This window comes from Ochotona curzoniae, unplaced genomic scaffold (assembly GCF_017591425.1).
Source record: "Ochotona curzoniae isolate NIBS_2020 unplaced genomic scaffold, NIBS_Ocur_1.0 scaffold_4505, whole genome shotgun sequence".
Taxonomy (NCBI): Eukaryota; Metazoa; Chordata; class Mammalia; order Lagomorpha; family Ochotonidae; genus Ochotona; species Ochotona curzoniae.
Genome location: NW_024467118.1, coordinates 14,603,794 through 14,618,765, shown reverse-complemented (window position 1 = coordinate 14,618,765; position 14,972 = coordinate 14,603,794). Strand labels below are relative to the sequence as shown.

Below are 14,972 nucleotides of genomic sequence, written 5' to 3'. Positions count from 1 at the left end.
ACCACCATCTCCCTCCAAGACCTGCTCCATCCACTCACTGCTTGTTGGTCAGACACAACTGCAAGCATTGGTGGTACCATGCAAGTGGTCTATGGTTTCTCAGTGGCTCCCTTCAGCATTGTCAAGGACACAAAAGCACCTTGCTCTGGCTGACCAGTGGCTGTAGGGTTAGATGCCACCTGTCCTTCAGGCTTCAGCTCATTGTCTCCTGTCTCTCCGTTCTCATGCTCTGGACACATGGACCTTCCTTTAGGTCCTGGGAGGCACTCACCTCTTTCTGGTCTAGGGGCCTCTGCGCAAGCTGTGCTTTCTGCCTGGGCTCCCCTACGTTAGCCTCTGCCTCTCCTCTTAGTGCTTTTTCACTTGCCTGACTCCTTCTAATCTTGGAGTTCTCAAATAGGCCTTCATGTCCCCTGCCATCCTCACTAAGTAAGATCTTTCTTTTCACCTTCCTCCAGGAGGTTCCTCAAACTTCAGAACCGCATCTGCATTTGCATAGGCTCTTCAGTGACTGTCCAACTCCGATATAAACATGGGGTCCTACTTGGCTCGATCACTGCTTTCTTTTACCTGCCAAGCACCTCAGAGGCTCTCAATCAATCTTGACTGGATGAACTGATATGAGAGTGTAGGAATGAATGCTTTATAAAGTTGATTTTATTGATTTGAAAGGTAGGATGGCAGAGATAGAGAGGAAAGGAAAGAGATCTTCCAATCCCTGGGCCATTCCTCAAATGGCTGTGATGGCCTGGGCTAGGCCGATACCAGGAGCCAGGAACTTCATAACATGGGATGCCAATATCTTGGACAGCAGCTGGGTCCACTGTGTCACAATATCAGCCCCTGACTGGGTGCCTCTGAGCTGTGGGCACAGGGGACAGGCTCAGGTAGACCTGGAGAAGGCACCTTCACCTGTGTCATCCATGCTAGGAACATGTGCTTCGTCACAAAGCTTGAGTATGTCTGAATGGCACACGTCTGAAGGAGGCTTTTCCATTTTCAAAACTCTTGCTATTTCCTGGAAACAGATTGTGTCTCTCTGATTGTCTGTTAAGCTTCTTCTTTTTTTTTTAACTACTAAAGATATTGGAACCAAACCAAAGTAATCTGCATTTCCATTTTTATATCTGAATTTATAAACTACTCCTTATGATTTACATGCACTCACTCAGTGTCTCTAAGAGAGCCGAAACAAATACCACCCATGCCAACTCTGCTACTCAAACCTTCTCTCTGCATCCTACCAGGAATGTACTAGCTTTTCAAATGGCAGCTGGCAGGCTGGAGCTGGCCATTGGGTTGGGGACAGTAAGGAGAGGTCTCCTTCTGCCTTCTCTCCCAGCTCCCCTTAACTGAAGAAAGACTAGTGAGTGGCTGGAGGTGGGAGTGATGTGGTCATTGGCTTTCCCTGTGTGTGGTGGTGCCAGACCTGGAATTGCATCTCTTAACACCCACATGCCAAGGGTCTTTCCCTATGGCATTTGGGAGCAGGGTCACTCTTTGGTGTGCATCTCCTCTCGGGGTAGACGTGGCAATCCAATGAAGAGGAATGCAGGCTGCCCTGCACTGACAGTTGGTGTAGCACAGATGTGGCCAGCAACGGTCTGCCTCCACCGAGTTGCCTACAGTGAGCTTGAACTTACAGTGTCAGTCTGAGACCCCCTGTGGCTTTGTGGAGTCAGCTGGCTTTCAAGCTGCCTGAACCGAGGGTCTGCTCTGTGTCGGTACCCCCAGGCACTGGTGCCTTCCCCAAGTACAAGTGCGCAGCAGTACTGATGATCCTTGTGGTGAGGGTGTTTGGCATGGTTACCACCTCATTTGGGTGCACGTTGACAGAAGCAATGGTTGCCATTGGATTGCAGCCAGCTGATGGGGCCCCAGATTCCGCACTCAGCATTCTGGGCTCTCCACGGTTATTTTGGTTCTGCTTTGGTCACTTTCTCTGACTTGCTCAGCTGCACGCTCCATCCTGGGAAAACCCGGAGCTCAGTGCCACGGGGTGAGAGGGGCTCTGCTGGGACACAATGCCCTTTCCCTATGGCCATCGTCATCCTACCCGGAGGTTTCTGCCTGCCTCCACTCTAGCCACCAGGAAGCAAAGAACATACAATACCCTGGTGGTTACTTGTAATTTCTCTCCTCTTTCCTTGTGCTGGAGTGAGGGGTGGCCCGGGAGCCATCAGGCCCGGTGAGTGAAACTTGCACAAAGCCTGGGCAGGCCGCTTTGTGGGTCCGCATTCCTCTTAACAGGAGAGCGTCGCTGGCTTTAGTAACCCCAGGGTGCAGGGAACAGAGAGCCAGACCCCTTAAGCCTCTCGCCACAGACAAGCTACAGCCACCACCTCCCCAACCCCCCACGCTGCATTCACTTCATTTCTTCTCTTTAAAATTAATAGAAGCGGTTCCCCCTTGCAGTCTCACTTTTGTTTGTCTTCAGCTCTGGCCTCTTGCTACATCCTCCCCTCTAACACTTTTCAGCCAGTGCAAAGACTGCAGACAGCTTGTCTACCTAGTCTCGGCCAGGTCCCCTGGGAGGGTCTCTACCCTTAGGCTGGCCCCTCCCCCAAGGTCACCCAACTTTTCTCTTTTACAGCCTTCGGCCGGGGGGGAACGTTGCGGGAGCGGTGCGGGGGCCCCCTCCCCGCGGGGCGGGCCCCCGCCGGGCCGTACTCATTGGCCGGCGCCGGGCTGCGGGCGCGGGTGCTGATGTCAGGCGGGCGCGAGTGCGGCGGGCGCAGCGGCGGCGGCCGCCCAGCAGCCCGGGTTCGGGTGGGGGCGCCGCGTGGGGGTGGCGGCCAGCATGCTGCTCGGCTGCGGTTCGGCCTCCCACACCCGCGGCGCCCTCGTCCTCGCCAGCAGCGGCGGCGGCGGCGGCCGAGCAGCGAGCGGCGCCCGCGTCTGCAGCGACGCGGGGTCCGAGCGCGCAGCGCGGCAGCGGCGGCGGCCGGGGTCGGGGTCTTGGCCGGGGCGGGCAGCGGGCAGCGGGCATGGCGCTGCAGAGAGGCGGCGGCGGCCGCGCGGTGCTGGGGCTGCCGCTGCTGCTGCTGCTGCTGAGCGCCGCGTGCCTAATCCCGCGGAGCGCGCAGGTGAGGCGGCTGGCGCGCTGCCCCGCCACTTGCAGCTGTACCAAGGAGTCCATCATCTGCGTGGGCTCCTCCTGGGTGCCCAGGATCGTGCCGGGCGACATCAGCTCCCTGTGAGTGCGACCCCTCCCGTCCCGGCGGGGAGGGGGGCAGCGCGACCCCAACCTCACACTCTCAGCTCCTTTTGTGAGGGGAGAGCTTCGGGGCTCCGGTGGGGGTTTGTCCCCGGGGGCAGGGGAGGATGGAGGGGACGCGAGCACCAGAGTCTGGGAACCCGGACGGGCCCCTGTCCCGCGTGCCAGCTGCATCCGACCCACCTGGGGGAAGCTGGTGCTAATGCAGACTCCTGGCCCGCGCCGGGCAGGGTCTCTGGAGTGGGGTCCTGGAGTGTGCATTTGGCATTCCCGGGTGATTCTAGGGCGTGTTAAAGTTTGAGTGGCCGTGTGTGCATGCGTGTGCGTGCGTGTGTGTGCAGGGACATGCAGAGGAGCCAACTGCACGTGACTGGGTTGAGTGCAGACTGGCAGGGTGAGGCCTCGTTGCCCCACCTAGGGTTTGTGCAGGGGGTCACACCATGGTTTTCCGGCCTCGCCTAACTGCAAGCTGGAAAGAGCCTGGATAAAGTCTTGTAGCACCTGGGAACCGAGGGTCTGCCCCATGAGGCCGGGATGAGGGGGCTATAGAGGGCTTGGCAGCGTCTTGGGGGTGGGCGGGAATGGGGGTTCTGGGCGCCCAGCCAGGACCATGTGCTGGAAACAGGCCCGATTATGATTTCAAGAGGGCTTCTTATCTTCATCCCCTGCTCTCCGCCACCTCCCATAACGGTCAGAAGGGAGTAGGGCTGGGGGTGGGAGCTGGCAAGCACAGGCTTCAAGTGATTAGACATGCTTTCAACTTGACCTCAACAACTCTCAGTCCAATGTGCAACTTTCTTAATGGCCGAGCAATGGGCTGGGGAACCCTGTCTTCACTCTTCGGACTTGTGTCTTGCTAAGCTCACACCCTTGTTCCAGCCAGAGCCCAGGGGTGGCCAACCAGTTGTAGAGGAAGGGAGTCCCCAGGGTGACGTAGTTTGTGTTCAGAGCACTTTTCTCATGTGCAGCTTTCCCCCCGTCTTCCACCACAGGCAAGAAGCAGGGACCTGGAGGGAGGGGCTTCCTGTTTGCCTCTGTAGACAAGGTCTGGCTGGTGATGGTGGGAGGGGGGGAGACAAATTGAATGACATGGGGGAGTCCAGAAATTAGAGTTCTTGTCAAATCCTTAAGACTAGCAGCTGCTTAGTTGATCTGCATATTAATTGAAACAATTCTGCAATCACATGTTGAGATGGCACTTGGCCAGAAGGATAGGGGCCCTGGGGACAGAGATGGAGCCAAGTCCCATGCCCCTGAGTTGACTATTTGATCTGGCAGATGGCATTGCCTCCCTTGGTACAGGCACGTTTAGGTGTCTCTGGGATGGTCCCCGAGGCTTTCGCAGCACATTTAATCAGAAGTGCTGTGTGTGTCTTCCAGAGCCCACTGTGGAATTCCATGAGCCAACATTAACTCTGTGTCTACACCAACAGAATCACGGGCAGGGGTGAAATCAGACCTGTTTTTAGCCAGGGCCTTCTGGAGTGACAGAGAAAAGAAGCGAGGGGATGGAGCTGGTGTCTGATGGGAGCCAGGTGCTGGGACAGGTGTTTCATATCTAGTAGATGTTCTTATTCATTCCAGCCTGTGTGCCTCTTTCTGGAGGCAGGGCTGCAAATTCCAGGGGAAGGTGGGGTCGATGGCCCACCTCTCTGGCATCTCCTAGAAAGATGTAGACCCCCTTGCTTGTTTTCCTCTTTTGCTGTAGGAGCCTGGTCAATGGGACATTCTCGGAAATCAAGGACCGGATGTTCTCACACCTGCCCTCCCTGCAGCTGCTGTGAGTATGGGGCGTTCTGCAAGCTCAAGGGACCCCAGTCCTGGTAGGGAAGTAGGTGTCTCTTTGGTAAACTGACTCCACAGCCCAGCTCCACAGGTGCAGTGTGGCTGGCTCTTCGTGTGAAACTGGCCCTTGTGTTGTACACCAAGTGCAGGGCTCCTGCATTCTTAGTGTAGAACATGCTTTCCTGGCAAACTGTTGAGGACACCTCCCCCCCACCAATGCCCTCCAGCCCTGGTCTTACAGTTGATAGGTATTTTTGCCTTGGATCAGGCCTACAGTTTCACCAGATGAACTGTTCCACAGACATCTTGCTTTAAAGGAAAAGTTGCACTTTTAAATAGTATAGTCACTCTGCAAATAGAAGAGTGTCTAGTTTCCTGAGCACTCACACTCAGGCTGTAGAGTGTGCACTTTTGTACATGGTTTTCCATGGTCACCATGTTACCTGGTGAGGAGGTTATTTTTAATTCCCCATTGGACATGGAGAAACTGAGACTCAGGGAAGCTGTGCAGTGATGCATTTTGTCCACATCGGGGGGCCAGGCCTCTGCTTCTCCTGCTGAGCAACACCCAGGTCCATGTGGGAAGAGCCCCTGTTGTTGGTTTATCATGGATGATGAGAAGAAATAGCCAGGGCTGGCACAGCAGATTGAGCTCAGCTTCTGATCCAGCTCCCTGCTAATGTGCATTGGAAGGCAGCAGATGATGAGCTACGTGCTTGGGCCACCCACACAGGAGACAAGGATGGGATTCCTAATTCCTGACTTTGAACAGCCCCAGGCCTGGCTGGGCTATTTGGGCAGTGAACCAGGCTATGGAAGATCTCTGTCTCTCACTCCCCTCCCCTCCCCTCCCTTTCCCTCCTTTCCCCTCCCTTCCCCTCCTCTCCCCTCGCCTCTCGCCTCCCCTCGCCTCTCCCTTCCCCTCCCCTCCCCTCTCCTCTCCTCTCCTCTCCTCTCCTCTCCTCTCCTCTCCTCTCCTCTCCTCTCCTCTCCTCTCCTCTCCTCTCCTCCCCTCTTCTCCCCTCCCTTCTCCTCTCCTCCCCTCTCCTCTCCTCTCCCCTCTTCTCCCCTCCCTTCTCCTCTCCTCTCTCCTCTCCCCTCCTCTCCTCTCCTCTCCTCTCCTCTCCTCTCCTCTCCTCTCCTCTCCTCTCCTCTCCTCTCCTCTCCTCTCCTCTCCCCTCCTCTCCTCTCCTCTCCTCTCCTCTCCTCTCCTCTCCTCTCCTCTCCTCTCTGTTGCCCTGCCTTTCAAATATTTTCTAAAAGGAAAAAGGAGAAAAGGCCAGAAAACAATTTCTAAAAGCAAATCGGAGACAGGCCAAGTACTGAACATATAACTCTTTCTATATCTATGTAGCTTTCCTAGATCTGAGATGAAATTGAAATTAAAATAAAGAAAAGTCATAGAAAGGTCTGAAAGATAATATAGGCTACCATTCTTCATCCTAATGAAACTTACCATTGATGTTTTAATTCATAAAGTGTCATATGCTTACTTATGATACTTGAGATTTTAAAATCTGAATTCTCTTAAGAATTGTAATGCTGTTAAAATACATGCTTTCTGTATGATAGAAATACAAGTTAGGTAGGTTTTTTTTGACATATGGAGCTAAGTGATTGCTATGTAGACTTTAATCAAATAGATTTAGTAATGACAAATAGAAAGCTAGTTGGTGAAGATTTCTTTATTTCTAAGTAAATACATATCTTATGTATGTATTTATTTTCAGAAAGAGGGAGAGAATATGCTAGGTCTCCTATTTGCTGGTTCATTGCTCACATGTCCACTATGGCTGAAGTCAAGACATTAGGAACTCAACCCAGGTCTCCCATGAGGATGGCTGCAACACTGGCACTTGGGCTATCACCTGTTGCTTCTTAGGGTGCACATTAGCAGAGAGTTGGAACCGGAAGCAGAGATGGGCCTAGAACCCAGGTAGTCTCCTAGTGTGGCCATCCCAAGCTGAGTCTGAGCTGCTACACCAAATGCCTGCCTCTAAAGTTTCCCTCAGTGAACTTTGAATTTTTTTTTTATGAGAGTGTATAATACAGCAAAAAGATTATTTTGTTTGCTTTAGCTTTTGGCTGCAGCTGTGCGACTTCAGTCTAGTCACCTAACTTCTCTGGGTTAAGCTTTCTCTAATAATAGAGTTAGATTGGATATTTTTAAGTCTCTAATTCCACGATTCCTTTGATGTCGTGAAGGATTCTCTGGCTTTGAGATGTGCCTGGCATCAAAATATTTCCAGCTCACAGCTCTCAGATCGCATTTTTTGAGACCCACAGTGTAGAGGCAGGTGGAGCATTTGGGCTGACCAGAAAACCCAGCCAAAGGTGGGTTCATCAGCAGTGGGTAGGATGCCTGTGACCCTGACAGACTTTTCTCAGGCTCAGCAGACCCCATGTTTGCCCACAGATGAGACTGAGAGAGGGTTTTGCCATGGGACTCGGAGTCTCTATGTGTGCATTGAAATCTGCCCCTTTTTTTTCAGATTGCTGAATTCTAACTCATTCACAGTCATCCGGGACGATGCTTTTGCTGGTCTCTTCCATCTGGAATACCTGTAAGCTATGGGTGGTATCTGCTCGCTGAGTGGGTGATGTTCCATTGGGAGGATTGGTGTGGCTGTGTTCCCTTGCTCCCAGGGCTTGAGGTGGGGAGAGGGAGGAGAGGCAACCCTATGGTCTTGTCATCCCTGATCTTTGAGGGTTTCCTTGCCGGTAGAACACACAGGGGCTTGGGGAGTTGGCAACAAAAAGGAGAAAGGCAACAAAGATGGCAGGCAGGCTCCCATTCATCTTTGGTTGGCATTTAATTTGTCATGTAGTAAGCACAGTGGGAACCTGCACTGGATATTTTTACCTCTCTGAAGCAGGCATAGACTGGCTGCTCAGCCAGAAATAGCAAAAGGAGGGTTCTGCGGCTTGCTTAGTTTTGAATAAGGTCTCCCTGTCCGGGGACACCTCCCCTTTACAGTGTCTGCTACAATTTGCTGCCAATGGCTGGTGTCCATTCTTTCCTCCTTCTTCCCTCTAGTCTCTTTCTCTCCTCCCCTCTCCTCTCCTCTCCTTCTCTCCTCCTCTCCTCTCCTCTCCTCTCCTCTCTTCTCCTCTCCTCTCCTGCCTCTCCTCTCCTCTCCTCTCCTCTCCTGCCTCTCCTTCCTCTCCTCTCCTCTCCTCTCCTCTCCTCTCCTCTCCTCTCCTCTCCTCTCCTCTCCTCTCCTCTCCTCTCCTCTCCTCTCCTCTCCTCTCCTTTCCTCTCCTCTCCTCTCCTTTCCTCTCCTCTCTTCTTCTCTCCTTCCTTCCTTCCCTCTATCATCCTTCTCTCTTTCCTTCCTTCCTCCCTCCCTCCCTCCCTTCCTTCATCTTTCCACTTTTCCCGCCCTCTCTTTCTTTTTATTTGCAAAAGACTTACCTATTTGAAAAGCAGAGTTACAGAGAGATGGAGAGACAGGGAGAGAGAGAAAGAGAGAGAGAGAGATCTTGCATCTGCTGGCTTACTTCCCAAATGACTACAATGATCAGAACTGGATCAGGCTGAAGCCAGGAGCCAGGAGCACCACCCGGGTCTCCCATGTGGGTGACAGGAGCCCATATACTTGGGATATCCCCAGTTGCTTTTTTAGGATCATTAGCAGAGAGTTAGATGGAAAATGGGGTAGTAAAGATCCAAACAGGCACTCATACAGGATATGGGTGTCACAAGCAATGACTTAAGTGGCTATACCATAACACCAACCCCTAATTTGCCTTACTTACTCCTCCAAAAAAATAGAGAGGAAAGATTATTCCCCCCTTATCAAATGTGTAGCCTTTTTTCCCTCAGAGTAAGGAGCTTACCCTTAGTCTGATCTGTGCCTTTTCTTATTTTCATGTCTTTTTCCCTCTTAAGTTCCTTCATGCGTGTGCCTACTAACTTTGTAATAATGCTAATCCTGCTCTCAGATAGGGTTTTGTTACTTAACATTCAGAAGGATTTTTGAAAGTCTGTCTCTGCTTCCTTATCAGAGGTCAACAGGTAGGTATTGTAATTCTAGATACATCCTGGGTCTGAGAAAGCTCTCTGGTGGTTTCGTGTCTTGGGGGAACTCTCTCTCCAGTGTGTGTATGTGCATGTGTGTGTGTGAGAGAGAAAGAGAGATATCATGTGTGTGATCATGTGTGTATGTGATCGGGTGTGTGTTATTGTGTGATCATGTATGTGTGATCGTGTGTGTGATCATGTGTGTGTGTGTGTGTGGTCTGAATCCTCTCCCTTTGGCCTGCGTCCAACTGAAAATAACAGGATCTCTGTAGTGACCTCACAAAGCACAAAGTAGCCCATGGTGCAGCAAAGGCAAAGCTGCCAGTTAGCTTGTTTGTTTTCCTGTTTAGTTAAGAGAGAGAGAGAGAGAGCGAGATCTGATACCTGATGGTTCACTCTCTGAATACCAGTACTGCCTCCTGGAGTGCACAGCAGCAGGAATTTGGACTCAGAGGTGGAGCCAAGACTTGGGCCAGGCACTCTAATAGGGTATTTGGCATCCAGTGTAGCAACATGGCATCTTATTTAGTGAGCCTGCCCTTGTGAGGTGATTTCGTTTGGTTATTTATCAACAGTGATATTACTGTGAAGGTTGTTAGAGAAATTTGCCTGTTGGTTCCTGTTGAAGTCCATTAGCAAAAAGACACTCAAGTTTTTAAAAACAGATAGCAGGTACTTTGACGTGAAAGAGTGAACAACTTTATCATTAGGAATGTCCTGTTGCCATCTCCCTCTAGCCCCTCTTGTACATCTGGATTAGTGCAGTGCCATGAGCTCACTGGAGTTATCTGGCCTGGGGAAGAGCTGTGACATGTTCCTGGTGTAGGTTTCTTACAGAGCAGAGCTGATGGTTCTGAGGGCAGTCTCTCTGTGCAAGCCCAATCCTGCTTTGGCCTAGAGAGAGAAAGTCAGGGCCTCATCGGTTTTGCTGTGCTTTTGACTCCCTGGTGATACGGAGCTCTGGAGCATTTCCCTGCCTCATCACCCATTACTCGGAGATTGGACTGAGTAGAACGTGATGAACTCTGGCTTGCTGGCAGCCAAGCTTACTGGAACCCTCTTTCTCAGCAAAAACTTAAATATGGAGATGCAAAACAAAGGATTCCCCTTGAGGGACTGTGATATTAACTAAGGCATGAATAGCCAGCACTGGCAAATGTAAGAAGGAGTGAGTAGGGAAAAGGGCTGGCAGCATGCCTGTCTTGCAGAGAGAGACGAATGCTTGCCTTTGTACAGTACATTCTTCTTTCTTTGTTTTCCCTTCTGAGATGTTTTCAGTCTTCATTGCCAACTGTGAATTTGTAACTTCCCTGCTGCTTCAGGAAGGAACGTGAGACACCATGGGCATGCTTGCATGCTTGCATGCTTGCCCTGTTGCCTGCTCCCATGTGGAATCCAGTGTCACCAGAGAGACTGAGATGAGCCTCTTTTAGCTCATCAGTGTTTTCAGAGCTTATTCTGTAAGCCAACCTGCTTTGTAGAGATGCCCGACAGAGAAAACTCAGTTTTATTCTCACTGTTTTTGTCCTTAGGTTCATTGAAGGGAACAAGATTGAAACCATTTCAAGAAATGCCTTCCGTGGTCTCCGGGACCTGACTCACCTGTAAGTCCACTAAAAAGTGCCCTAAGTCCTCTAACACGGAGTGCTCCTGGTGCCCTAAAAAGTGCCCTAAGTCCTCTAACAAGGAGGGCTCCTGGTGCCCTTCTCTCATCCAGCTGTGTCTGCATAGGAACTTTCCCGGAAGGAAGCTTATTTCCTCATTGCGCATTAGATGCAGGTGCATGTGGTTGTTCTGCGATCTCCATCATCCTGATTTGCCCTTGGGGACCATGTAACTGTACAGGAAGCAAGGAGCTCTGAGTAGTGAGTGGCCCATGCCACTTGATGAAGTGGGAAGGAAAGCAGCAAAGAGTTTGTCACAATTTGGTGCCAGGCACAGGGCCCATTGCTCACTGAACCTGCTGTTCTTTATTTTTTGTGGTAATCAGTGGGTCCCCATTTTGCAGGTTTGTGAACCAAAGCTCAAGTGACTCATTAAAAAAATGATGAACTGGAGAATCAGGATTAGAATGAAGTGGAATGGAGATTTTTTTGGCTCTTCCCATTTGAATGCAAATCTTTTTCTTTTATGTTGGATTAATCTGCTTGTTCAGCTGAACTCTCAGGTTCTTATTAGCTTTCTGGGGTAGCAAATGAAACAAATTGATTTGAATTGGCATGTCAGGATGAGGCAAGTGTACACATTTAGTGAATTTACAAAACTGGATAAGATAGTGGCTGCGTTTATGAAAAAGCAAAGTATAACCATTATTGTGGTTGGAGTAATTTGTCAGCTAGGAGCCAGGTCCCATGTGCATGATAGATCTTTGGGGATAGAGCATGTCTTTGGGGATGCAGTATGTCTCTTCCTCGTACCGTAGCCTGTGTGGGTTAAAAAGACAAGTGGGAACCTGGAGGGTTTTGAGTGGGCCTTTGGCAAGGATGCCAGCACTTGTAAGCCTGACCGATGCAGTGAGGACAGTTACTGTGCAAGTCCCGTTGTTGGCAGAGGTGACTGTTGATGGGTCCAGGGTGCACTTGTGAATTGTTCCTAGGCAGCAATTCTGTCAGCACTAAAACCTGTGGACATGAGCGAGGGATATGGGAAGCCTGAACCTCTGAACCAGCGCATCCCCAGGTGCCAGACTCTGGTTGGTGTGTGTTCCAAGTTTTATTTTCTTCCAAAAAACTTTGAGTTTTTCAGATAGAACCAGATGCCAAATTCTCGCGTTGCCGTAGAGATCATGGGTGCAGAGTCAAAGAGACTGGTGTCTGAATGTGCTCAGGAGGTTGATTACTTTGATGTGGAAGGATTGCTGGACATAGAGGGTTAATGCTCAAATATGGCTGGGTGCTGTCATCATCGTCCTCATGGTCATTGGTTCACAACACCATGGCGCCCTTGCTCAGCTTTAGGAGGTCTCAGATTTCTCCAAGGGTTGCTAAGAAGTCCTGGCAGAATGGGTGGCAAGAGGAGGTCTGTGAAAAAGACAGCTGTGCGTGGCTGGGGAACAACAGCTGCAGCTAAATCAGTCTAGTTCCCACAAGCCAGGAATGAAGGACTTAGGCTCTGGGCAGTTCGTGAACCCAAGGCAAAGCCCATGTGCTTAGGAGGAGGCTGTGAATGGGCAGGTTTTGGGCATATATGTTAACATATCAGTGCACGTGTGCCCATGATGTGCATAACTGTGTGTAAACTTGTACATTTGTTATTTCACATGTAGTATTATGTGCAAGTGTGCGAGAGGCACCTCCTTTTGTGTGTGTGATACACTGAGAGCCTTTTCTGCCTGCGTTGAGGGCACATCAGAGGTCCCTGAGGAGAACCAGGGCCCCACCCAGATCTCCAGCCTCATGCTTCCATGCATGTTCTATAATAGTAGGCTTTCAGTGCACCGCCAGGCACTCAACTCCCCCCATCATAGGGCTTTTCCTTGCATCTTTCCCTTGCCAGCCATGCTGTCTCTTCTGCCTGTGAACTCAGGGAAAGTCCTTCGAAGTCTTCAAGGTCTGTCTCCTCCATGAAACCGTTGAGATCTTCCTCTCCAACTGGCTGCACAAACATACCCAACACTGATTGTCCACCCTTCCTATGTTAACTGCTATCTGGCCTGGGTCTTAATTTTAACTCCTGAGTCTTATTGAAAGCTTCACAAGGATAGGGACCCTACCCATCTTCCATTTGCTTGGCCCTCCCCTGTGTCTAGCACAGGATTTGCTGGTTGACCAGCTGGTTCCTAGCAGCTGGATTTCCATTGTTCTTCCATCTCTGGGTAAATCAGGTGATGTGGAAAATTGACTGCTCTAGGTGGGAGGGAGGGGTAGTTGGTAATTAAAGCATTTAATATGTTGCAGAAGAGGCAGTCCTCTTCTCTCCCTGTTTTTAAATCTCTAGCCCACTGATCCTCTTTTAAAAATCCAGCCCACTGACTGTATAAGATCGCTGAAGGGATAGGACTGAAAATTCAGCAACTCTATAGAAGGATGATTTTTAAGTTGATCATTTTGTATGGCTTAAAATGAATTATAAATATCCAATTAGCCCTTGGCAGAAAAAAGGTTTCCCAACCCTGGGAAAAGAAAACAACTATTTGAGGTCTACTCCTGGACTTATAAAGGAAGTCCTTATCTGGAATTTTCTTGTTTAAGTATCTGAGTTTTAACTTTGATGAACTTTCCCGACATGTGTGGACTCACATTTGCAGGCAAGGAAACAGATCAGATTTCAAAGCTTTGGAAGGAGCTGAGCCAATCTGTAACTAAAATCTAACACATTGTTCTTCCTATAACTCCGAAGGACAAGGTACTGTTCAGTGGTTTTATAAATGAAGAAAGTGCCACGGATTTGTAGACAGTGAAGTGAAGGGGCGAAGTGAGGCCCTCCGTGGGAGTGGGCTGGGTGACCATACACATTGTCCTGTTTTCCAACCTTCGAAGTGGATGCTTGGAGCAATTGTTCAACATGCTGCTTGACTTCGCTTTATGCACTCCAGACATGCTTATCTCTTAGTGTAATCACTTTCAATTAGCTGACATTTTCAACAAAATAATCAATTTTTAATCAGCTGAAATTAATGAAAGTATTTTTGCATGTTTCTTTTCAGAAGTGACCGTCAGCCAGAATCAAATTGCAAGACCTTTTTTTTTTTTACAGTTTCAAAAGCTTCTTCCAAGTGACATTCAGTCTGGTTATCTATTCAACCCATCTTCCAACATGTTGAAACATGCAAATAAATCATTTAGAAAAGAAAGGTGAAAGTTGATGAAATTGAATGGTAATCCAATTGTAGTTACTTAGATGAGAAAGAACATAATTCAGAAACTGGCATTCAGCTGGCATTGTAGCACAAGAATATTTGGATTAAAAATGAGCACACAACTTCCTGTTGTGTCAGCTAACTGACTCCAAGAGGGGATGTCATGTTTTCTCTAGTTTATCTTCTTGGGATGGGTTACTATGATGCTACAAAAGACTGATTCAGACATATTATAAAGTAGTTGGTGCTGAATTGCCTATGTGTTGACCACATACTTGTCCTGCTGCTTGTAATCATATGTGTAAAAGAAAGCACAAGTGGGCATCCATTTCCCAGTTAGCTTACATTAGAGCATGGTAGCTGAGGAATGACAGCCTCAATGTCCGTGGTTTCAGCCCCCAGGTCTTCCTCCATCAGCAGTCCTTCCCTGTGGACAGTCATTTTCAGCAGGATGATGACGGGGCACTGCAAAACCCTGAATCATCAATGAGAGAGATGATGATGCCATTCCTTGCTGTCTGTTTCCTTGGGGGATGGGGGGCTGTAGATTATCTTAGATTTCCAGTACTCAGGGCAGGAATGCAACATGGCTTCAGGTCAACCTTTGTTAACTAGAAAATGAAATTGATTGTAATCACTCCCTCAACATTCAGTTCTTTGGGATTTTATCAGAGTATCCCAAAGGGTTAGCACTGAGTATCTTTATGGAGAAGAGCGTTTACTGAGTCCTTTCCTACAGTTGTGATAGAATCGCCTTACTGGGAACCAGGCCCTACATCTTCTAATCACGGTGCTCACCTCACTCATCCAGCAAAGATTTACTGAACACCTCTTGTGTGTTGGACCCTCTCCTAGCAGTACAATAGTGGATATCTCTCTGTTCCCTTGTTGCTTACGTACAGGGAGGATACACAGTCGACAAACCCAAGCTGATGATTAAAGGATATAATGTGTGGTGAAGGTCAACGGAATCAGGAAGGGAGTGTGTGGAGGTCAGGGCAGGTGGTGGTTGTGAGGTCACACCCTCATGAGGGGACGGGGTGAGTTATGTAGGTATCTGGGGAAGAGTGTTTCAGACAGCTGCCCAGGTCAGAGACCTTGAGGCAGGAGCCTGGATGGCATACGTGGGGAGCAGATAGGAGGCAGTG

General features: G+C 49.7%; 1 protein-coding gene across 1 annotated transcript in view; it reads left to right on the top strand.

Annotated features, from left to right (window-relative positions):
- Nucleotides 1–2,879: 2,879 nt before the first annotated feature.
- Nucleotides 2,880–14,972, top strand: part of LGI2 (leucine rich repeat LGI family member 2) — a 28,743-nt gene continuing 16,650 nt past the window's right edge. The window contains exons 1-4 of the mRNA XM_040966034.1: nt 2,880–3,196; nt 4,926–4,997; nt 7,495–7,566; nt 10,559–10,630. Coding sequence (XP_040821968.1) covers nt 2,988–3,196; nt 4,926–4,997; nt 7,495–7,566; nt 10,559–10,630 — 425 coding nt within the window. The 5' untranslated portion in view covers nt 2,880–2,987. The remainder of the gene's footprint in view (nt 3,197–4,925; nt 4,998–7,494; nt 7,567–10,558; nt 10,631–14,972) is intronic.